This window comes from Symphalangus syndactylus, chromosome 12 (assembly GCF_028878055.3).
Source record: "Symphalangus syndactylus isolate Jambi chromosome 12, NHGRI_mSymSyn1-v2.1_pri, whole genome shotgun sequence".
NCBI classification, from domain to species: Eukaryota; Metazoa; Chordata; class Mammalia; order Primates; family Hylobatidae; genus Symphalangus; species Symphalangus syndactylus.
In genome coordinates, this window is record NC_072441.2 from 50,320,961 (window position 1) to 50,344,698 (window position 23,738).

The window sequence follows — 23,738 nt, forward strand, 5'->3', positions numbered from 1 at the left end:
ATCTACCTGGAATTTATTCTTCGTTAGCATATGGTACAGGTTTAACTATTTTTTCTATATGGATAACAAGTTTAGTACCTACTTGATTGAATAGCTCAGCTTTTCTCCAGTGATCTGTTTTCTCAGCTCTTCAGGTTTCAATATATTCACAGAACCATTTCTGTGCTGTGTGTTGTAGCAGTACAACAGTGTCTTAATTACTAAGGCATCAGCATTAAGTTTTGGAATCTTGTACAGTGAGTGTCAAAGCTTTGTTTTTCAAGATTGTCTTGGTGTTTTCTTCACTGAGTTTATGTTAAGATCATTTGGCTAAGTTCTGTGAAGGCTTTTTGGGTCTTATTTATACTTGCCTTAAATTTAGTAGTTAATTGGGAGAACATTATAGTTGCATTATCAAAATAAAATGGCAAATTTTTTTTAGCTGAAAGGCAGAGAGCTATAACATTTCTTTGAAGAATTTTCCACTTTCTTCTTCATGGTATTTTCCCTAAGAGACATGCTTAATGCAGAAAATATGTTAAAAGGATTTTAAACACCTTATATGTAAGGGATGAGGGAACAGGGATACTTGGACTAATATTTCAATATTTCTAAAATTATTGGTTTATTGAGTACGTTCCTAGAAAACTGTTTTATTGAGAGCTTCAAACTTCTCAGAATTGTGTAGCATTTTTGAATTCTCTCTTTTATTACTAATATCAAGCACCTGTGTTTTCTCCTATTTCTTGATTTGTCTTGTCACAGAATTTATTTTACTGGTCTTTTCAAAGAACCAACCTTTTTACTTGTTTTCTTTTTTGTTGGGGGCAGTGGAGGGATTCACTTTAAGTTGATCCTGAACTCTTTATTTTCTTGTTTTAAAATGCATTCAAGGTTAAAGGTAATCAGCTGATAACTTTGGCAATTTTTTTTTTTTTTTTTTACTTTTAGAGTTCTCTTTTTGTTGTAAACTTCATTATAAAGGTTTTAAGCTACACAAAGTAGAGGGAATGGTATATAATACACTCTTTTTTTTCTGTTGGATAATACTAATGCAAATCTCAGATCATTTCATATAATCTGCAGATATATCAGAATGTGTCTCTCTCTTTTATATGTGACATTGGTACCATTATAAAGTTTAAAATAATTTCTTGATGTCATCTAATCTCCAGTATTCAGAATACTTTTTTTTCATTATTTTATTTTTCTTGCCTTTTCTCTTTTGTTGTTGTTAAATAAACTGAGTCATCTGTACAATTTCCAGTTTCTGGCCAAGCACGATGGCTCACGCCTGTAATCCCAGCACTTTAGGAGGCTGAGGCGGGCGGATCACGAGGTCAGGAGATCAAGACCATCTTGGCTAACACAGTGAAAACCTGTCTCTACTAAAAACATGAAAATTAGCCGGGTGTGGTGGCAGGCGCCTGTAGTCCCAGCTACTTGGGAGGCTGAGGCAGGAGAATGGTGTGAACCCGGGAGGCGGAGCTTGCAGTGGCACCACTGAACTCCAGCCTGGGCGACAGAGCAAGACTCCGTCTTAAAAAAAAAAAAAAAAAAAAAAAATTCCACTTTCTGGATTCTGCTGATTATACCGCTATGTTGTCATTTCACATGTTCCTCATGTAAACAAGTTTACCTGAAATACAGGGGGTTGATCAGACTCTGGTTTAATTTTTACCAAGAATATTTTGCAGATGTACTCTATGTAATTCGTATTGTATCTCACTAAGAGGATCAGAATGTCTCGTTACCTCTTCATGATATTAACATTTATCAGTAGGTTCAGGTGTCAGCTGGATCCATCTATTACAGAGTGCATCATCCTTTCACCTAATAGTTTTTAGTAGCTAATGATTGCATAATTTTATTAGGTATTGCAAAAGTGGCGCTATTCTTTTTTTCTGCGTATATTAGAATTCTTAAGAATTTTGTCCATCAACTATTTGGTCATACATAAGTACCCTTTTTATAAGAAAAGCAGGAGAGATTTTGACTTCTTAAGTTTTCTGATGAGTTGGTACCCTAAAACCTCCAGTATAATCAATATGAGTTCCTTTTTGTTGCTGTTAGTATCGTCGCAACAGCAAAGAGTTTAATAACATTTATTTTCTAGTGTATTGCAGAAATCATTCTTTCTTTAAAATTTCTAAGCTGTTTTATTAAATGAAAAGAGAACAATGCTAAGCAGCTTGTATGGTGTGTGTGTGTGGTTTTTTTGTTTTTTTGTTTGTTTGTTTGTTTTGGTATGAATGTTAAAAACACGGTGGCTCAAGCCTGTAATCTCAGCATTTTGGGAGGCCAAGGTGGTTGGATCACAAGGTCAGGAGCTTGAGACCAGCCTGGCCAATGTGGTGAAACCCTGTCTCTACTAAAAATACAAAAATTAGCCCTTTGTGGTTGCGCACGCCTATAGTCCCAGCTACTCGGGAGGCTGAGGCAGAAAAATTGCTTGAACCTGGGGAGGCTGAGGCAGAAAAATCGCTTGAACCCGGGAAACGGAGGTTGCAGTGAATCGAGATCGCGCCACTGCACTCCAGCCTGGGCGACAGACTGAGATTCCGTCTCAAAAACAAAACCATGTATATATGTAAGTTTGAGGAAAAGAATTGTATGAAAATTCAGGATAATTAATAAAAGTAAACGAGAACTTCTTTATATTTTCTTTTTTTTTTTTTTTAGTTTTCTTAGTTAATGTTTGAATTTTTTTAATGTAGAAGATGTCAATGGGGTTATCTGGGGAGAAAGATTATAGTCCATGATTCCTCCTATTGTATATATACCTGTATTAAAATATGCAATAAATGCTATTTTAAAAAATGTCTTATTACGTAGAAAAGACGACCAGAATACTAGCTCTCTACATCTCATGCCTTGATCAGTGATGATTAGCTAGCAAAACAACCATAACTTAGGGATAGCTTTATTTGTGGGAAGTGTCATTTAGTATGTCATGTATTAAAAATCATTTGTAGTCTTTCAGAGAGCATCTTATCTTTCTTGTAGGTGATAATATTGGCTATGTGGTGTCTTAAGTTCTTTAAATTATCCTTATTCTTACTTTTTGTGTACATTGTTTATAAAGTAATGTGATCATCTTAATCTACCATTCTGATTATGGTTTGATCATTCTTTTACTATTTCCACTTGTTTGTAAAGCCGTTATACTGCATAAAAATGATGATTATAACATGCCTGGTTTTACTTAAGTGTCTTATTTAAACTTTCTGATTGTTATTCTTTCTTATTCAGGTTTCTTATTGTCATGGTTTACATTCGTTTTCAGGTGTAATTGTCCTCTCACAAATGTATCCCATTTTGGGTGACAAAATACCTGATCACCTTATCCTTATAGTTTTATCCCTAGAATCTTTTTTGTTACATTAATCAAAGTTTATTTGTGAGAATGTTATGAAATATAAGAAAACGAACATCATGAATCTGCCACTCAAATAAAAAAACTTGAATATTACCAATACTGTTGTATATTCTATATGCAACAATATTGCTTTTTTTTAGAAAGAGTCTTGCTCTGATACCTACGCTGGAGTGCAGTGGCGTGATCTCGGCTCACTGCAAGCTCCGCCTCCCTGGTTCACCCCAGTCTCCTGCCTCAGCCTCACGAGTAGCTGGGACTACAGGTGCCCACCACCACACCCGGCTAATTTTTTGAATTTTTAGTAGAGACAGGGTGTCACCCTGTTAGCCAGGATGGTTTTGATCTCATGACCTCGTGATCCGTCCGCCTCGGCCTCCCAAAGTGCTGGGATTATAGGTGTGAGCTACTGCGCCCAGCCCAATATTGCTTTTTAATCCCCCTTCTTACCCTGTCATGGGTAGGTGGCTGCCACAACTTTTGCCTTATTTTTTCAATATGGATTTTTCATGTAAATGACAAAAATATATTTAGGTTTTTTTTAATTTATGGAAATGGTGTGCCCATATAATGTTTTCCATGTCTTGTGTTCTAATTCATTAATGATTCTAATAAATAGCCGTATTTTTTGGGTAGTTTTATAATACTCATTGCTGTGATATACTCTTTTGTGAAAATACCCATTTTATCTCTTTTATTGGACATTTGGGTTGATGGACATTTGAATATTTAAAGATTTTGACTTAGGCCGGGCGTGGTGGCCCAAGCCTGTAATCCTAGCACTTTGGGAGTCCAGGGCGGGCAGATCACAAGGTCAGGAGTTCGAGACCAGCCTGGCCAACATAGTGAAACCCTGTCTCTACTAAAAATACCATAATTAGCCGGGTATGGTGGTGGGTGCCTGTAGTCCCAGCTACTCAGGAGGCTGAAACAGGAGAATCACTTGAACCCCGGGAGGCGGAGGTTGCAGTGAGTTGAGACCGTGCCACTACACTCCAGCCTGTGTGACAGACCGAGACTCCATCTCAAAAAAAGAAAAAACAAACAAACAAAAAAAAGGATTTTGACTTTAAGAACAATACTGCTGTGAACTTTTTTGTACTTGTTAATGGTGCATTTATGCAAGCATTTTTGAGAGGGTGTATTTAAAGATATAGGTATATATTGCTAGTGTGTAAAATAAACTTTACGAGACAGTACTAGATTATTTTCCAGTGTATTGTTCCTATTTATGTTCTCACCAGTAGTGCGTAGGAGTTCTTGCTGTTTCAGATCCCCACCAGCAGTTGGCTAGGTATTTAATTTCTTAATTTTTAACGATTTGGTGTATAGTATATTCTCTGGTCTTCCTTTGTCTTTCCCTGATTATTAATGAGGTCTTACATCTTTTTTTTCCCCCACATTTATGGCCATGGATGTTTCTCTTTCGTGAAATTCGGTTAAATGCCTATTTGTGTTTTTTGCTTCATAAAAATGTGAGTTTATTATTTAACTGATTTTGTAGTTTTGAAAAATTGCTGGGGGCAGTGGCTTGCGTCTGTAATCTCAGCTATTTGGGAGGCTGAAGGAGGAGGATTGCTTGTGGGGCTCAGGAGTTTGAGGCAGTGAGCTATGATCATTCCATTGCACTCTGGCTTGGTGACAGAGCAAGACGTCTGGGGAAAAAAAAAAGTGTGTGTTTTACGATTACTGATTGTCTTTTGGTTATTTGTGTTGCTGGTGTCTTTTCCCAGTTTGTAGCTTGCCTTGTCACTTCTTTATGCTGTCTTCTCTGTCTGTCTCCCTACCTCCCTCCCTCCCTCCATCCATCCCTCCCTCCTTCCCTTCCTACTTTACTTTAGATTCAGGGTTACATGTGCAGGTTTGTTACATGGGTATATGGCATGAAGCTGAGGTTTGCAGTACAAGTGATCCTGTCAGCCAGAGAGTGAGCTCAGTACTCAACAATTAGATTTACAATCCTTTCTCCCTCCCCCCGCCACTAGTTCCCAGTGCATATTGTTGCGGATTAATACAGATTCTTAATGTATAGAGTTTTAATGTGGCCACAGATTCCCTTTGGATCTTAGATAAAAATAATTTATATGATCCCATTCTTTACACATTCCAGATTTTCCTTTGCTCTTCTGGACATCTTCCATGTTTATTGCTGGAAGTCTTGAAGGCAATCCCTAATAACAGTTTTTAGCTTTTCAACTGTTGCTGTGATATGGTTTCTTATAAAGAGATTTTTGTAGTAGAATTTATCAGTATTTTCTTTCATGTTCAGTTTTCTTGTGTCTTAATTTAAAAATCCTTACATACTCAATAGTTCATAAAGATATTATATTTTCTTCTGAAATTTTAAAAAATTTTGCTTTTTATGTTTATCAGAAAATTACTTTTGTGTATTGTATTTAATAGGGATCTGGTTTTATTTTTTTGCCCTTATTAAGATAGTCAATTAAATTGAAATCTCTGTAGTGACTTTTTCATATTTCAGGTGTATATATCATAAGGTGAAGGCTGAAAAAACAATCGTAACAAAATGCAGAACATAGTGGCATAAACAGAAGGTTTTTTTTGTTTGTTTCTTTTTCTGTCATAGCAAAAGTCCTGCTGGTATAAGAAAGTGGTATCAATCTGCTCCATAAGGTTATTCACTGGGCCAAGTTTCTTTCACATTGTTGCTTCACTAATGCCTAGGCTTTTGTTCTTGGCTATGTGGTCTGTTGATGTGTGATTGTGCTCTCCTTGTTTAAAAAATGTTTTCCCTGTAGTTGTCTATTTCGTTGTCTTTTTTAAAAAAAGTCAGCTTTTGATTTTACTGATCCTCTTCATTGTACCATTGTGTTCTCTATTGGTTGCGTGAGTCAGGGCTTTTGCAAGCCTTCAATAGGTAGGTGGTATTCAGTCCACCTCTTCATCATCTCGGTGGCATCTCTGTTTAAGGAGACCAGGAATACTCACCTGGGTACGTACCTTTCTTCCTCTCTGATAATCTGCTTTTCCTCAGGAACTTAATATTTCTGTCCTTGCCCTGTGTCTTTCTGTCATGTTTCCCTAGGCTGACATCTCCAGAGGAGAAAATGTTTGGTTAGTTCTCAGTCCCAAACCATAGCAGGGCCCAGAGACTCTTGTCACCCTCAGCCTTCAGTCCTTGGTTGCCTTCTTGGCAGACCTGGCAGCTCTTCCACCTGAAAGTGATACATGGTATTAATAGTTGGACTAGACTATTATGATAAACAGAGTATCTAATAACCATGAGAATAAAAAACAAGAAATTTCTAACAATGAAATGAGCGCCAGATGGCCTTTAATCTGTACTTACTGTTGCACATTTTTTTTTTAAGTGGTTTCTTTCTCTGACGTGTAGGGTGTATCTTCCTATTTCTGCATTTTCTTGTTTCTGTGGAATGTTAGTTTCTCTTGAAATGGTCATTGATATTACTCAGGAAGAAAAGTTTCTGTGGTCAGATTTAATAAGAGATATCTATGCTAGTCTTAACATTTAATTTCTTTTAGTTGAATCTAAAATTGATATCATTCTTAGATGAATTAAAAATTTTTTAAAGAGCACGTATTCTTTAGTAAGTATTTTGATTCTAAGTACCACTAATTTGATTTGTTTCAACAGTCATTAATGTGGGGCAGTCATCAATCACTACCATTGATCATTTATTTCATATGCATTGTAAGTTAAATGACCAGGCTGAAATAATTCAGGTGAAATTATTCTGTCAGTTAATGTGGTAATGTTAACATTTATCAGTAGTGCTGAATCACTTCTTTTGGTCATAATAGTGGTAAGCTTTTTGCTCAGTGCAAAGACAGGCATAATTGCTTTTTTTAAAAAAAAATGTAAGTTGTAAAAATACTCCAGTAATTTTTGTAAAATCTCAAAATTGCAAATAATTTGACATTATTCTCAGTAATGAAGGCTGTTAAATCTGCTCTCTTAACAGCAGGTATGAAATCGTTTGAGGAAGAAAAAGTTCATAAATACAAACTTAAAAAAAATGGAAAGACTTTTCTATGCAAAAAGATGCATTGCAGGAAGGAGGAAGAGTGTCCTTCATAGCACACCACACGTCAGTATTAGAGGCTTGCTTCTCTACTTGAGTAGACCCAAGATTCCCCAACTATCGTCTTCCAAAATTACCTGTGATCCACTGCAATCACAAGTTTTACAGTGGAATACTCTAGGTGTATGGAAGGATTTGAATTCACAAATAGTCAAACATCAAAAGAATAAGCTGATAATAATACATTTGAAAAGAGGTCAGGTATATTTTTGAAAACTAGGAGAGTTAAAGTGTTTTTGCGAACTTGGAAACAAAGCATTAACAATATTTTACTTGATTAGGAATTTTGTTCAGGTGAGTATAACTTTAAGCATCACTTAAGTTTTGTTGTTTGTTACTTTTAGAATATCTGATCTGGACTTCCATGGATTTATGGAAGGGCTGGATTTATTTCTCTATCCTGTGGTGAGGGGCCAACTTTGATTTTGTATGCGGAGTAACTTGACCTTCAGTTTCTTTGGTCTGAGAACAAAGGCCAAAAAATATGTAACAGTTAATAATAACGTTAATTCACTTACTTAGTCAATAAATATGTGGGGACGCTGTACTTGGTTGACACTTGGGAATATTGTAGTGAGCACTACTGATGTGAGCCAGGCACTTTGCCCGGTAATCACTGTTCGTGTATTATTTAATTTAATCCCAACGGCTGTGATGTAGATGTTACCCCTATTTAACAAATAAAGAACTTCAGGCTTAGAATGATTAAGTACTGTTACCTAACTGATAAGTGGAAGCTGAGCTCCAGAGCACCCTTTCTTAATACCATATTTTCTACTTGTCATGAAAACATGAAGAAAGCTAGGAAACATTTTCTGTTGTTGATAATGAGCCAATAATGTGTATCAGTGGTTCTTAAACTTTAGCATGCATCAGAAACACTTGAGGATTTTTTTTTTAAAACCTGGGTTTTTAGATCCCACCCTCAGAGTTTCTTATTCAGTAGGTCTGGGATTGGACCTGAGAACATGTACTGTTAGTAAGTTTCCAGGTCTAATCGTGGGAGTAGGGACCACACTTTGAGAATCACTAGAGTATTCAATTAGATCTTAGGGACTACACTGTGAGAATCAGTAACGTATACAATTCTGCTCATCATGTTCTTATAAAACTATGCCATGCCAAATCTTCCATATCTTGATTAGAAATTGGTTAAGAAATTAGGCTTGGTGTAAATACGGTATCAACATGGCTTGAAACTGGTTGTATTTTTCTTTTTTTTTTTTTCTGTGCATTTGACGCTAATAAGTAGAAAGCTCTTAAAATATTTAAGGGAGACAACCTATGGATATCTGTTTACTGTTCTCATATTTCTTGTAGTACAGTTTATTCATTATGAGTTTAAATACAAATTAGCGTAAAGCTTATGGTTTATTTGGATTTTTTGGACTTTCTGAAATGCTTTGATAATTCATTATCTCCTTTGCACATTTTTTTTCATTTTGATGGTTGCATTTAACTTCTTTGTACTGATTTTTTAAATCAGCCAGTATTGATTTAACCTATTTTAAATACTAATATCCATGTATGTAAATATACATAACCAAGGCAAAACAGTTGATTTTAGCTAGTTTAAATATTAGTCCATTCATATTTTTGTAAATACATAACATTTTCAAAATAGCTAAAATGTCACTGGCTGGTTTGAACAACTGTGCAGTTCCCAAAGAGATGAATGTATAACCTTTTCTCTAAAGAATTTTAAGACATGACCTTATTTTTTTACAGAAATCTCTTATTCCAAAGATTTTGCCTTTGCTTTCAGTGTTCTAGCCACTGAAGTATATACCTGTTTAATTTTGATGATGATGATATCTAACTCACCAGAATGAAGTTCTAATTTTCTAAAGACCTGAATTATCTGGATGAATAAAGGACCATTGGGATGGAGGATTTATAGAACATTTCTGAGAAAGTCTAGCTAGTGTGGCTTTGGTTTGTTTGTAAACAATTGAGATAGCTTTCCAAAGCTTTTGCTTATAGAATCTAATCACTTTTTCTATTTATTGTCTTTTGGACTTAGATTAAAGAAGGGAAGGGAACACTGTTGCCTTTGTGAGAATGGGAGAGGGATAGATGGGAGAGGAGAGGGATGAAGTTAATTTTTTATTATAGGGATTAACATTTTTAACTATTCCTAATAGTGTAACATTTGACATTTAAGTGAAAGGCTTTTAGATTAATATTTTTAAATTTAAAGATGTCTTATGCTAATTTGTTTTTGTTTTTATAGAGAGGATCTGACGAACTACTCTCAGGCAGTGTTCTCAGTAGTCCAAACTCTAATATGAGCAGCATGGTAGTTACAGGTAAGTGTTACTCTCTTAGCACTCTGTCATTTGCCATTTTAGGGGGCAGAATGTTAAAACTCAAATTTAATTCTGTTATACCAGGAAAGCCTTTCTTTTTATTTATTTTTATTTATTTATTTTTTTCGAGACGGAGTCTCGCTCTTTTGCCCAGGCCAGACTGCAGTGGCACTATGTCGGCTCACTGCAAGCTCTGCCTCCTGGGTTCATGCCATTCTCCTGCCTCAGCCTCCCGAGTAGCTGGGACTACAGGCGCCCGCCACCGCGCCCGGCTAATTTTTTGTATTTTTAGTAGAGACAGGGTTTCACCATGTTAGCCAGGATGGCCTCGATCTCCTGACCTTGTGATCCGCCCGCCTCGGCCTCCCAAAGTGCTGGGATTACAAGCGTGAACCACCGCGCCCAGCCTCTTTTTAAATGCTGTGTTGAAACATTTTAGAGTAAATTTTACTAGAGTATATATGAGCTGAGTGAAAAAAAAAAAAACACATGAAGTTGGTAACTTTGGTGAACAAGTTACTCTTTAAGTTTGATTGCTTTCCATTTTTGAACCACAAATGTAATTCTTTCTCACATTATAGTCCCTTCATGTGCCCGTCTGGTATTTTTATTTTGTTTTTATTTTTTGTGTTTATGTGTCATATAATATTTTTACTTTACCCTAAAACCCAAATTTTAAGTAAAAACCAAAGAATTCAGCCACATAGTTGTTTAAAACCATTGCAACTATGGTTGTTTGTACTGATTTTTTAAATCAGCCAGTATTGATTTAACCTATTTTAAATACTAATATCCATGTATGTAAATATACATAACCAAGGCAAAACAGTTGATTTTAGCTAGTTTAAATATTAGTCCATTCATATTTTTGTAAATACATAACATTTTCAAAATAGCTAAAATGTCACTGGCTGGTTTGAATAACTGTGCAGTTGCATTGCAACTGTGGTTGCAATGGTTTTAACTAATTTTTTGCTGAAAACAGTATTTTAATTCTGAGTTGATCCTTTTATGTTGTCTACCTGCATTTAAGATGATTTGTTTTAATCTTCAAAGTTAGAGTTAAAAAAAAAATTGTATATGTCTGAAATAATGTTGTTTGTATCATCTGTCAGTAAAACAATATAGACCAAATTTTAGACCTTAGTTTTATGGCTGATGGGCCAAATTTTTTTTTTTTTTTTTTGTATTTAGTTTTGCTTGAATTGACATGTTCTCATCTGAATGGGCCAAATTTTGAATTTGATTATTATTATTATCAAATGAATTTATCTCACAACTCCACAGTTTACATTATTTACCTGAAAACCAAAGTTCCTTTTTCTGTATTTTAACTTTGAATTATTTGCTTGAGGAACAAATTATATTTGGCAATAAAAGGATCATGAAAGACTAGAAGACATTTTGATTTCCCTTAGGTAGCTGTGCTTATGTATACGTACATCTTGACACACACAAACACATATCTCTGACAATTCAGTTAACTAAAAATTATAAGGACTTAACAGATAATAGTCATGATGTGAAGATAAATTTGTCAGCAGGTCATTATCATTGATTTTGCTATGTAATGATTACAAAGCAAAATCACTGGGCCTTGATTTTGATAGTCAAAGTACCATGTACACATAATTGAACAAATAGAAGTGTGCAACTCTGGTTTGTCAGTTTCTCTTTTTGTTTTTGTAATGCATACTGTGATTGATAATGGGAAATTAATTTGGAATTAGTTTCCAAATATTTAGGGCCAGTGACAGAGTAACTAGTAGCAGCCTTGGCCCTTTTTTCAGTCTCTCCCCAAAACCAAAAACTATGTAACTGAATACAATACGTGGAACAACTGTTGTTTGGAAGTGATGAGCAGACGGTATAAGATCATCCTTGAGAGAAGGGGTGCACGTGAGGTAAGTATCATGAACACCCTGGCTTTCTGCCTTGGACTATTTTACTGCTCTAAACCACAGAGAAATGGAGAGCCCACACAGGTCTCACTGAGCTGAGGAGACCAAGAGTGGGTGTCAGAGCTGCTCAATCATTTGGAATTTATGGAGAAGTCCTGGAGAAAAGAGAGCTGTCCAGGGGTTTAGGAATAGAGCAGGGGGCAGAATTTAGTGTGGTCATTCACTTCATTCAGAGTTTTGGATAATGACTGGGTTACATGTGTGCAGGTTGAGGCTTTGCCAGGTCTATCAGAAATTGTCTGCTCTGGGGCTAAATGGTGATTCCATAGGTTGCACAGTACTGTGAAACATTGGAGTTCTGAGAAGTCAGAATCCAGACATCTTGCAGGGTACTTCAAACACTCAATTTAGACTACAGAAAGCCTGGACCTGAATAGAAAGGATCACACCCTATAGGAAGTGCCATCTATAAGACTGAGATAAAAACCAAAAACCTAACCCGATAGGAAGTGAAGGGATTCACCAGTTAATCTAACCAGTAACTGATGAAAGATTAACCAGTAATTTAGTTGCCTTCCAAAACAAAACAACACCCCCAAGAAAGACATGATATAGTTTTCCTGCAACTATCTTCCATAATATCTAGCATACCATCAAAAATTACAAGTGATGTGAAGAAGCAGGAAAGTAACCCATGAAATATAAAGACACATTTAATAGGAACAGATTCCAAAATGACCTAGAGTTAGAATTAGCAGACAAGGACAATAAGTATTTTAAGCTGTAAAGGAAAAGATTGAAATAATGAGTGATGGAGGAGTGTGCTTAAGAGATAAAAAAAAAACTATAAAGAAAGCATGTAGAAATATTCTAATTGAAAAATACAGTTTTTGAAATAGTTGGGACTAATTTCACTGGTTGGAACTAATAGCAGATTGGAGACAATAGAAGAAATGTTAGTGAACTTCAATACAGATGAATACAGTGATTAAATCTGTCAGAGAGGAGAAAGTATACCTAATGGACAATGAAGCAGTCTGACATATAATTTGAATTTCAGAGTGAGAATGTGGGGGAAAAAACATGTATCTGTTTGAGAGAGTAATGACTGAGAACTTCTAAAATTTGAATAAAATATGTCAACTTACATTCCTGAGAAGCTCAGGTAAACTCCTCATGTAGGCTAAATAAAAAGAACCATACTTAGACACATAGTAGTCAAAATATTGAAAACTAGAAAGGAAGAGCAAATCTAAACAGCCACGAAAAAAACGTCTAACAGGAGACCAACACCTTGTCTTAAAGGGGGAAAAAAAAGCGAATTTCTTTAGACTGAATGGGATGACATTAGATAACTTGGCTCTGCAGGGGATAAGAGGAGTACTGGGAATGGTTAATATGTGTATAAATTTTAAAAGGGCTCTCTTCGTATCAGTTTCTTTGAAAGCCTTTATGTAAACAGCAACTTTGTATTATGGAGTTTATTATGTAAATGGATGTTTATATGACAACAGTTAGTACAAAGTGAAGATAAATGGAATTCTTAAGTGGTAAGGTTCTTATATTTTACCTGAAGCGATATACAGTGTTAACTCTAACATAAAAAGATTCTGTTAAGGTTGTATATCAAAATTCTAAGTGTAATCTCATTTAAAAAGATATAAAGAAGTAGAACGAAAAGCCAATAGAGGAAAAATTGGAACACTGACTACCTGTTTTCAAGAATTACTGCAAAGCTACGGTAATTAAAAATAGCATCATAATGACATAAAGAGAGATAAACAGGTCAGTGAGACAGAGCAGAGAGTTCGGAAGTTAACTCACACAATTATGGATAACTGATTTTTGACAAAGATGCAAAGTCAATTCAGTGGAGAAAAAGTAGACTTCAACAAAGGGTGCTATAGCAGTTGGATCTATCCGTATGCAAAAAAAGGATCTTGGATCTCTATCTCACACTACATATGAAAATTAACTCCAAATGCATCATGGCCTAAATGTAAAACCAAAAATTATAAGACCTCTAGAAAAAAATACAGAAAATCTTTGTGATGTATTTGATATGACCCTAAAAGCACAATCTATTAAAAAATGGAATTTGACATCAGAATTAAAATCTTCTGCCATTCAGAAGAAACTTAGGGAATGAAAAGACAAGCCGTAAACTGGAAGAACATCATAACAAAGCATATAGCTGATAAAGGACTTATATCCAGAATATTAAAAGATTCAGTATATGTAAAATCAACTCAAGCAACAAACCACTCAATGAATTGGCCAAAATATTTGAACAGGTAGTACAGCACAAAAGATACACAGATGGTAAGTAAGCACATGAAAAAGCTGACCAGCATCATTAGTCATTAGGGAAATGAAAATTAAAACTACAGTGAGATAATATCACAAACCTATTAATAGTGACTAAAATTAAAAAGAGTGCCATCTTGGAAAGCATGAGCTGGGAAGCATGTGGAAGAATCATAATATTCACAATACTGCAGATGGGAATGTAAAATCATAGTACTTTGGAAAACAATTTGGTAGTTTCTCCATGATCCAGATTATTTGTCTCCTAAGCATTTACCCAAGAGAAATGAAGGCATCTGTTCATTAAAAAACTCTCATGTTTATGTTCATAGCCATTTTATTTGTAATCACCAAAATGTGAAACAAACATTCATCAACAGATGAATTAATGAGTAGATTCCTGTTTTGGCATCATATGCTTTTCCGTACAGTGGAATACAACAGCCATATAGAATGAGCTGTTGATACACACAACAGCAAGAATGAATCTCCAAACAATTATGTTATGTAAAAGATGGGAGAAAAAAAGAATGCATCCTGTATGATTCCATTTATATAAAACTCTAGGAAATGCAAACTAATCTAAAGCAAATTCGTGGTTCCTAGGAGTTTAAGAGTGGAAAAGGACAGGCAGGAGGGGTGGCAAAGGGACACAAGAAAACTCAGGGGTGATGGACATATAAATTATTGTGATGGTGGTTTTATGGACGTATATATATGTCAAAACTTGTCAAATTTTATAATTTAAATACATGTGCACATACTAGAATGGCCATACTTCAGAACATTGATAACACCAAATGCTGGCAAGGATGTGGAGCAACAGGAACTCTCACTTATTGCTCGGTGGAATGCAGAGTATTACAGCCACTTTGGAAGACAATTTGGCAATTTCTTAGAAAACTATATGGCCAGGCACGGTGGCTCACGCCTGTAATCCCAGCACTTTGGGAAGCAAGACGGGCGGATCACCTGAGGTCGGGAGTTCAAAACCAGCCTGGCCAACATGGAGAAACCCCATCTCTACTAAAAAATACAAAATTAGCCAGGTGTGGTGGTGCATGCCTGTAATCCCAGCTACTCAGGAAGCTGAAGCAGGAGAATCGCTTGAACCCAGGAGGTGGAGGTTGCAGTGAGCCAAGATTGTGCCATTTCACTCCAACCTGGGCAACAAGAGCGAGACTCCATCCCAGATATACTTTTATTGTATGATCCAGCAGTTGTGCTCCCTGGAATTTGCCTAAAGGAGTTGAAAATTTAGTCTGTGCAGAAAGTAGCACATGGACGTTTTTAGCACCTTTCTTTATAGTTGCCAGAACTTCACAGCAACCAAGAAGTCCTTTAGTAGGTGAATGGCCAAATAAACTGTGGTATATATTCAGACAGTATAATGTTAATCAGCACTAAATGGAAATGAACTATCAAGCCATGGAGAACCTTCAGTGTATATTACTAAGTAAAAGAAGCCACTCTGAAAATTCTACATACCATATGATTCCAACTATATGAATATGACATTCTGGAAAAAGCAAAATTATGGAGACAGTAAAAATCAGTCGTTGCTAGGGTTTGGGGGTTGAGGGAGGGATGAATTGGTGGAGTACAGAGGATTTTAGGGCAATGAAAATATTCTGCATGATACTATAATGATAGATACATGTCATACATTTTTCCAAACCCATAGAATGTAAGACACTTGGAGTGAACCCGGAGGTAACTACAGACTTTGAGTGATTATAATGTGTCAGTGTAGGTTCATCAGTTGTAACAATGTGCCATCTGGTGGGAGATGTTGATAAAGGGGAGGCTGTTTGGGGCAGGAGGCAGGGAAATCTCTCTGCTTTCCTCTCCATTTTGCTGTGTACCTAAACTTACTCTGAAAAATGTCTTTGAAAATTTACTCATGTGTTTGCATTGCATTTCTTTTGGATATTACTTGTCTAAGTAGTCCAGTTAAAAGACAAAGATTGTCAGACTTGATTAAAAAGCAAGGCTTAACTACGCTGTCTATATGAGGGTCAAGTGGAAATACCAAGATGCAGGTTGAAAGTAAAAAGATGGAAAATGATATTCCGTGCAAACAGTAAGCACAAGAAAGTTGAAATGATTATGTTACTAGACAGAGAAAAATTTAAGACAAGAAGTATTACCAGATATAAAAAAGCATATTTCACAATGCTGAAGGGTCAGTTTATCAGAAAACATTTCTTAATTTGTATGCCAATAATAACAAATTAAAGTACATTAAGAAAAACATCACAGAACTAAGTAGAGAAACAGAAATCCACAATCGTAGCCTGATTTTTTAAAACATAATTTATGGTAATTGATAGGACAGTTACAGTCCTATCCCCCAAATAAAAAGATACATAATTTGAAAAGTGCTATCATGTTGGCTTAACTCACATTTATAAAACTATACCCAGTAACTGTAAAATAACTTCAGGTGTACATAGAACATTCACAATGATAGACCTTATATTGGATTATAAAATAACTCAATAAATTTCAAATGATTGACAGCTCATGTAGTATCTGGCTGACTATAGTGGAATTAAATTAGAAATCAAAAATAGACATCTAGGAAAGTACCAAATATTAGAAATTACACAGTTGTGAACAATGCATGGATTATAGAAGTGTTACCACAAGGACATATTTTTGACTGAATGAAAATACATCAAAATTTATTGGATACGACCCAAGGGTGTGTATGGTGAAAAGTATGTCTTCAAATACCTATATTACAAAAAAAGGTTTAAAACTCCCTATTTAAGACTGACCAAGAAAAAAGACATAAATTACCAATACTGGAAATCAAAATCGAGATAATCACTTTCAGAGAAAGTGGAAATATACAGAGTATAATAGTATAACATAAATAATATAAAGTAGAGATAGCACTTTCAATAAAAGCAGAGATATATAGAATATAATAGGAAAATAAGTCAATATTACTAATGTTGTTAAGGCTAACAAATCCAACAACTTAGATGAAATAAGTTTCTTGACAAATGCAAACCTGACCTAAGTATATAGCTTAACAGCTATATACTACTGTATTATACAAATTGGAATTTATAATTTAAAAAATCTTTCCACAAAGATTACTCTAGGCATAGATGGTTTCACTATTGAATTTTATGAAATTTTAAAGAAATAATATCTGTCTTTGAAAATGGAGGAGGGAATACTACCCTGTTCACTTTATGAAACCAGTATAACTGACAGCAAAACCTGACAAGGGTAATATATCAAGATTTCAGACTAGTATTTCTCATTAACCTAAATGCATGTATTCTTAAGAAAATGTTGGTAAATCACCTCCAGTAGAATAAGAGAGACAATTCTGAGACGTATCGCAGGATTGTAAGGTTTGTTTAACATTTGAAAATGAACTCAGTGTAATTTGTCACAATGATAGAATGAAGAAGGAAAAATCTCTCTCAGAAAACTAAGAAGAGAAGGAGCTTCTACAATGTAAATAAGGGGTATCTACTAAGAACCTACAAAAAATTTCATACTTAATGGAGAAATATTGAATGTTTTCTTCTTAAAAACAGAAATGAAGCAAGGATGTCTGTTCTCTCAACTTTTTCCCCCTAGCTTTCTGCTTACATTAAGGCAGGTGAAATAAAGATTGTAAAGGAAGAAAGAAAATCTTATTCACCATTCAACATGCTTTTTAAAATAGAAGACCTAAAGGAATCTACAACAGATTTGGTAGAACTAATAAGTGACTTTAGAATAATTATAGCATACAAGTTCTATATACAGAAATAGTCTCCTTATACTCGCAGCAAATTCTTAGAAAGTGAACTTTTTAAAAATCTGTTTATAAAAGTATCAGACAAAATATCAGGAAAAAAAATTTGACAAAAGATGTGTAAGACATGTACACCAATATGAAACACTGCTAAGAGAAGTTTTAAAAAGACTTACATGAAGACATAGACCATGTTCATGAATTAGAAGGCTCAATATGTTAACATGCCAGTTCTCCCTAAATTGGGATGGCATTGAATCTATAAAAACTTATAAATTGAGAGTAGATTCTAAAAGGTGTGTGGAAATAAAAAGGAACTAGAACAATTAAAACCATTTTGAAAAAGTAAATTTTGCCACTGTTCTCAAGACTCACCGCAAACCTGTAGTTAATCCAAAACAGTTTACGACTAGCATAGTAGTGACATAGAATAGTGTTCAGGGAATAACTCATGCATTAAAAGAAAGAGAAGGCCTTTCAGCAAATGTGCTAGAACAGCTGAATATACATACAAAAAAGCAAAAGAAACTGAAACCCTACATCATTCCATGTAAAACAGTGAGATTAATTATATAAAAACTCATATATAGAGTTTTTAGGAAAAAGCATAGGATATGCTTGCAACTTTGGGGTAAGTGAAGATTTTTTAAAATAGAAAAATTACTCATCTTAAAGGAATGTATAAACTTGACTCCATCAAAATGGGAAATTTCTGCTTAATCAAAAGACATTGTTAAGACACTGAGAAGGCAAGGCACAGACTTGGAGAATATAATATTTGCATATCGATACATATATATGACTGTATTAGTCCATTTTCATGCTGCCGATAAAGACGTACCTGAGACTGGGCGGGCAATTTACAAAAGAAACCAGTTTAATGAATTTACAGTTCTATGTGACTGGGGAAGCCTCATAATCATGGTGGAAGGCAAGGAGGAGCAAGTCACATCTTATATAGATGGCAACAGGCAAAGAAAAGAGAGCTTGTGCAGGGAAACTCTCCCCTTTTACAAACCGTTGAGACTTACTTCACTATCATGAGAACAGCATTGGAAAGACCTGTCCCCATGTTTCAGACTCCCACCAGGTCCCTCTGACAACACATGGGAATTCAAGAGGAGATGTGGGTGGGGACACAGCCAAACCATATCAATGACAAAGGACTTGTATCCCAAAGGACTTGTAAAAAAACTCTTCCAGTCGATAAATATGACTAGCCCAATTTTTTTTAAGTGGCAAAAGAAGTGACATTATAAGGATGGGTAACAAGCACATGAAAAGATAACAGTAGTCATCAGGTAATCACAAGTCAAAACCATTATGAGATAGAATTTACACCAACTAGAATGGCTAAAATTAAATAGATTGGCAACACCAAATGTTGATGAAGATGTGGAACTGTCTTTAATTACTGCTGAGTATATAACATAGTTGGGAAAATAGTTCGCTTTTTTTTTTTTTTTTTTTTGAGACAGAGTCTTTCTCTGTCACCAGGCTGGAATGCAGTGGCACGATCTCAGCTTATTGCAACCTCCGCCTCCTGGGTTCAAGCGATTCTCCTGCCTCAGCCTCCTGAGTAGCTGGAACTACAGGCGCACGCCACCACACCCAGCTAATTTTTTGTATTTTTAGTAGAGACTGGGTTTCACCATGTTGGCCAGGATGGTCTTGCTCTCTTGACCTTGTGATCTGCCCACCTCGGCCTCCCAGAGTGCTGGGATTACAGGCGTGAGCCACTGTGCCTGGCCTAGTTTGCTATTTTCTTACGGAGTTAAACATTAACCTACTTTATGGTCCATAACTTCTACTTCTAGTTTTTTACCCAGTAAAACCATGTTTGCTGTAAAACTTGTATGTGTATCAAAAACTTTACTGATAATAGTCTCAAACTTGAAATAACCCAAATGTTTATCAACAGGAAAATGGATAAATTGTGGTATAATCATACGGTATATTACTACTTACTAATAACAAAAGAATGGTTAGTAGTACATGTGAAAACATGGGTGAATATTGAGCATTTTATGAAGCAAAAGAAACCAGACAGACCTGAAAGAGTACATAGTGTGATTCCATTTCTTGAAAGTTTTAAGAGCAGATCATTAATTTTTTGTTTAGAAACCAGAATGTTGGAGATTAACAGAAAGGGAACATGGTGGCATTTTCTGGTGTGATGGAAACATCCTATGTTAATAAACTAAGTTGTAAAACAAATCCAAAATTTGTTTGAAGCAGTAGATGATCTCTGAGAACTCTGAATTACCAGTAGTTGTGTCTTGCTGTAATGCGAAATATGAGATTGGGAATGACTAGGTGACTCCATGTAGGCAGGGGCCTAGATACGGGATTTGATGTGTGTGTGTGTGTGTGTGTGTGTGTATAGCTTGGACTTCACCAGATTTACATTTTAGAAAGAATTTTTGTTCCATTTGTATTTTAGAGGCAGGATCAGTATTGTATAGAGGGGAGAATAGTTTTAAAACATTACAGTAGTTCGTTCCAAAGATACCAAGGTCCTGAATTTTAGGGTCTTGGAAGGAGAATATGCAAGAAATGATAAAACGAGTTATCTGGAAGAAGACAAGTTTGGAATAATGTTAAAGAGTTTTGTCTTAGCATCACTGGGTTGGTAGATGATACCATTAACAAAGGGGGAAAAGTAGGAAAAGGAGACTCATTTTTGGTGGAAAGAAAGAATAATCTGCTACTGTTCTATTTTTTTAACTATGCTTTAGGGATGATATATAATGTACTTCATGACCAAAGAATCAATCTAATCTTTTTGTAGTGATGGCATAAAATTCCTTTAAACTTTGTTTTAATACAAGAAGTCAGTTTATTTAACCTCCATGTACAGAGGAAATACTAAGTTTTAAGATTTCTCTATTTTTTTTCTGACAAAGATGAAAGTCTGCAAATATTCTAAGAGACACCAATTTGAATACTGTTGCTTATAAGAGCAAATAGCATAAAAGACCTTTAAAAATTCGTGATTATATTTGCCTGGAAAAATACTCCATGTAATTCAGATGACTCAAAAGGACGTTGGTAGACAATGTTACAAGGACACTTTTATAGCTATCAGATATAGTACAGGATTTCATTTTTATGTTCCAGCTTCCAGCTTTATCTAAAATATTTCTTGTAATTGTAATAGATTTTACTGTAGAATTGTTTCCTAAGGGAAAGAAACGTAAGCCTTTCCCTTATCTGTGCAGACTTTTCTTTCTCTGTACCTGTTGAATAGGTGCTTTTTGTCAAAGAAAAAATTAATTTTACAGGTGAGAAAATTTCATGTTATTAGAAACTTAATCTCAGGTAAATAAATGTTTAATAAATTGATACAGTGAGGACATTTTCTAATGAATTGGTTCCTTCAAGAGATGTAAAAGTGAAATATTTCAAAAATACAACTGTTCCCAAGTAGCATTAGAATTTGATTTTGTTAAATTTATAACTATTTAGCAGTGACTACGAGGCTTGACAATTCTAAGGTACAGTCTCTTTAATTTTCTAGTGATTTCTTTGTAGCTACGGAACTGGAATATCCCTTTAGGTATACATATTTGTGCCAGTGCTGATTGTTGCTCTGTAATAGCAGGATTTTTTGAAAATTATTGCTAAACATGACATTTTGCTCTACCTGAAAGCAGTTAAACCATTCCATAGAGTCTGGAACATTTTACTTAGAACTCTTTTAAGATTTTCATTTTAACTTTTACAGACATATTTTTGGGGTGATGTCATTTCGTTTTGCTATAATGTTTTGAAAGTATTCCAGTAGATTATTTCATAGTTTCACTGTTTATGAAGGTTTTAACAACTCATCTTCTTGCATATAAAGGTAGTGAGAGCCTTATTTCATAGTGTTACTATTTATGAGGGTTTTAACAATTTATCTTCTTGTATATAAAGGTAGTGAGAGCCTTCTCTAGGTGCCTTCTGTGTTTTTCCAGCTCATGCCTAATATACTTTTGACAACTAGGCCACACAACTACTTGGAAAGACAAGAGTTAATAGTTAACTTTTACAGAAACCTAGTGAGGCTTTTTGTGTGGTGGCTGTTGCAGAAACAGCCAACAGAATAACAGAAGTACCACCTATTTGCATCTACCTGCTTCTTTTCTTGTTAACTCTTCTTTGGAATTTGTTTCTCATACAGGAAAGAGTAGCAGCATTCATTTTTTTTCTTAGCTTAGAGTCTTTTTATTTTGTTTTTTTTTTTCTAAAGCTAGAAAACACTGCCTTGAAGTCTAAAACTGCTTAGAATTAAAACTGCTTTGCCTCTCAGTTTCATATTTGATAAAGAGAGTTAGGAAGACTTTTATAAATGTGTGTCTCTGAAAGACTTGGAGAATGAAGATGTACTTAAGTTTTGTCACTGGTTTTCATTGGACAGAAGTATAAGGTTTTGCAGTGTTGTATTTTATATTTTTACACAGTTGAAAGTATAACGGTGAATGAGTAGGACTAAAATAATTTACAAATTATATGAGAAAGTAGGCCAGGTGCTGTGGCTCATGCCTGTATTTCAGCACTTTGGGAGGCTGAGGCAGGTGGATCGCTTGAGGCCAGGAGTTCGAGACCAGCCTGGCCAACATGGTGAAACCCCATCTCTACTGAAAATACAAAAATTAGCTGGGTGTGGTGGTGCATGCCTGAATTCCCAGCTACATGGGAGGCTGTGACACGAGAATCACTTAAACCTGGGAAGTGGCGGTTGTAGTCAACCAAGATCACGCCACTGCACTCCAGCCTGGCAATACAGCAAAACTCTGTCATAGATAGATAGATAGATAGATAGATAGATAGATAGATAGATAAGATAGATATTGTGAAACCCAGTGCTAGAGTGTTTATATTTAATAAGTAAAGTTAGGTAGAGTATCGGAACAGAAACAGCATGGGAAACTAACAATTTTGGGGAATGAATGAGTAATCAGGATTCAAAGCAAGTATCAAATGAGTCGGGGGAAATTAGAAAAGTAGAAATGGAAATTTTTAGGGGTGCTATTAGAACAGAGATATTCGGTGAGGAAGAGAGGGTTCACAGTTCCTTGTTGACTGATAGATGTGGTGATTTAACAAATTACCCATGATCTTGCTGACACCCATTTATGTAAAAATTGCTAGTAAAAGCTAGTGGAGAACAAAGGTCAGTCAGCAGGAGAAAAGTGATGTACTGATCAGAGGGGAAGATCCTGGCTTTAGAATTGAGGTAAAATGGTTTTGAGTTTGGAAGAGAAGTATTCAAGTAGAAACCATTTTAAAATTTTGTTTGCTTTGAATCCGTGATTACATGAACATCTTCCCTAAGCAAGAGACTTTAAAAGAGTTGAATAATATATGGAAAATGGTGTGCTTAAAGATTTTTACATTCATATGCAATGAATAAAATTTATATGCATAAATAAAAGCATTACCTCATGCCTTCTTAACTGAACATAAACGTTTGAATTATTACTGGTTTTACACATCCAAACAAAAGTTCTGGGTTTACTGGAGGAATGGAAGGGAAAGATCTCTTTCATTCCCCCAGTAAACCTTTCCCATTAAGGATCGTGGGAAGATGCTGAAGAATCGTAGAACTGTAACACAGACAGACCTAACATAAGCTGTGAACCACACATTTTTGGACCCTTTTTTGGTGTTACTGGAGTGTTTTTATATTTGAAAATAGGCTTTGCTATATTATTAAAGGAGCCCCCATTCCCAGTTTCACATTCTCATAGTATCATTTATTTAAAATGAAGACTTTTTATAATATTTGGCACTAAGATTAATACTTAGTAGTCACCCCATGGAAGCTATTAACTAACTGAGGCACGTGTCAGGTAGTGTAAATGTTGATAGTTTACTACAGTAACTGGCTTGGTCTTTGGGAGAAAAGGACAGATCTTTTTTAGGCAACCTGTATGTAATGTAAAGTTTGTTTTTGAGATCCTTCTATAGTGTAGTTGTTGAAGAGCACAGACTATGGAATCATGCTCCCTAAGTTTAATCCTTTCTCTACTACTTCCTATCTATACCACT

The 23,738-nt window shown here is 35.2% G+C and overlaps 1 protein-coding gene across 5 annotated transcripts in view; it reads left to right on the top strand.

Annotated features, from left to right (window-relative positions):
* Positions 1–23,738, top strand: part of PTBP2 (polypyrimidine tract binding protein 2) — a 90,863-nt gene that overhangs the window by 21,511 nt on the left and 45,614 nt on the right. For 4 of the 5 annotated variants that reach the window (XM_063624335.1, XM_063624338.1, XM_063624339.1 and 1 more), the window contains exon 3: positions 9,653–9,728. In XM_063624335.1, the coding sequence (XP_063480405.1) occupies positions 9,653–9,728 (76 nt within the window). Of the gene's footprint in view, positions 1–4,070; positions 7,924–9,652; positions 9,729–23,738 lie in introns of those variants that run through there. The other variant, XM_063624334.1, reaches the window with a different exon arrangement.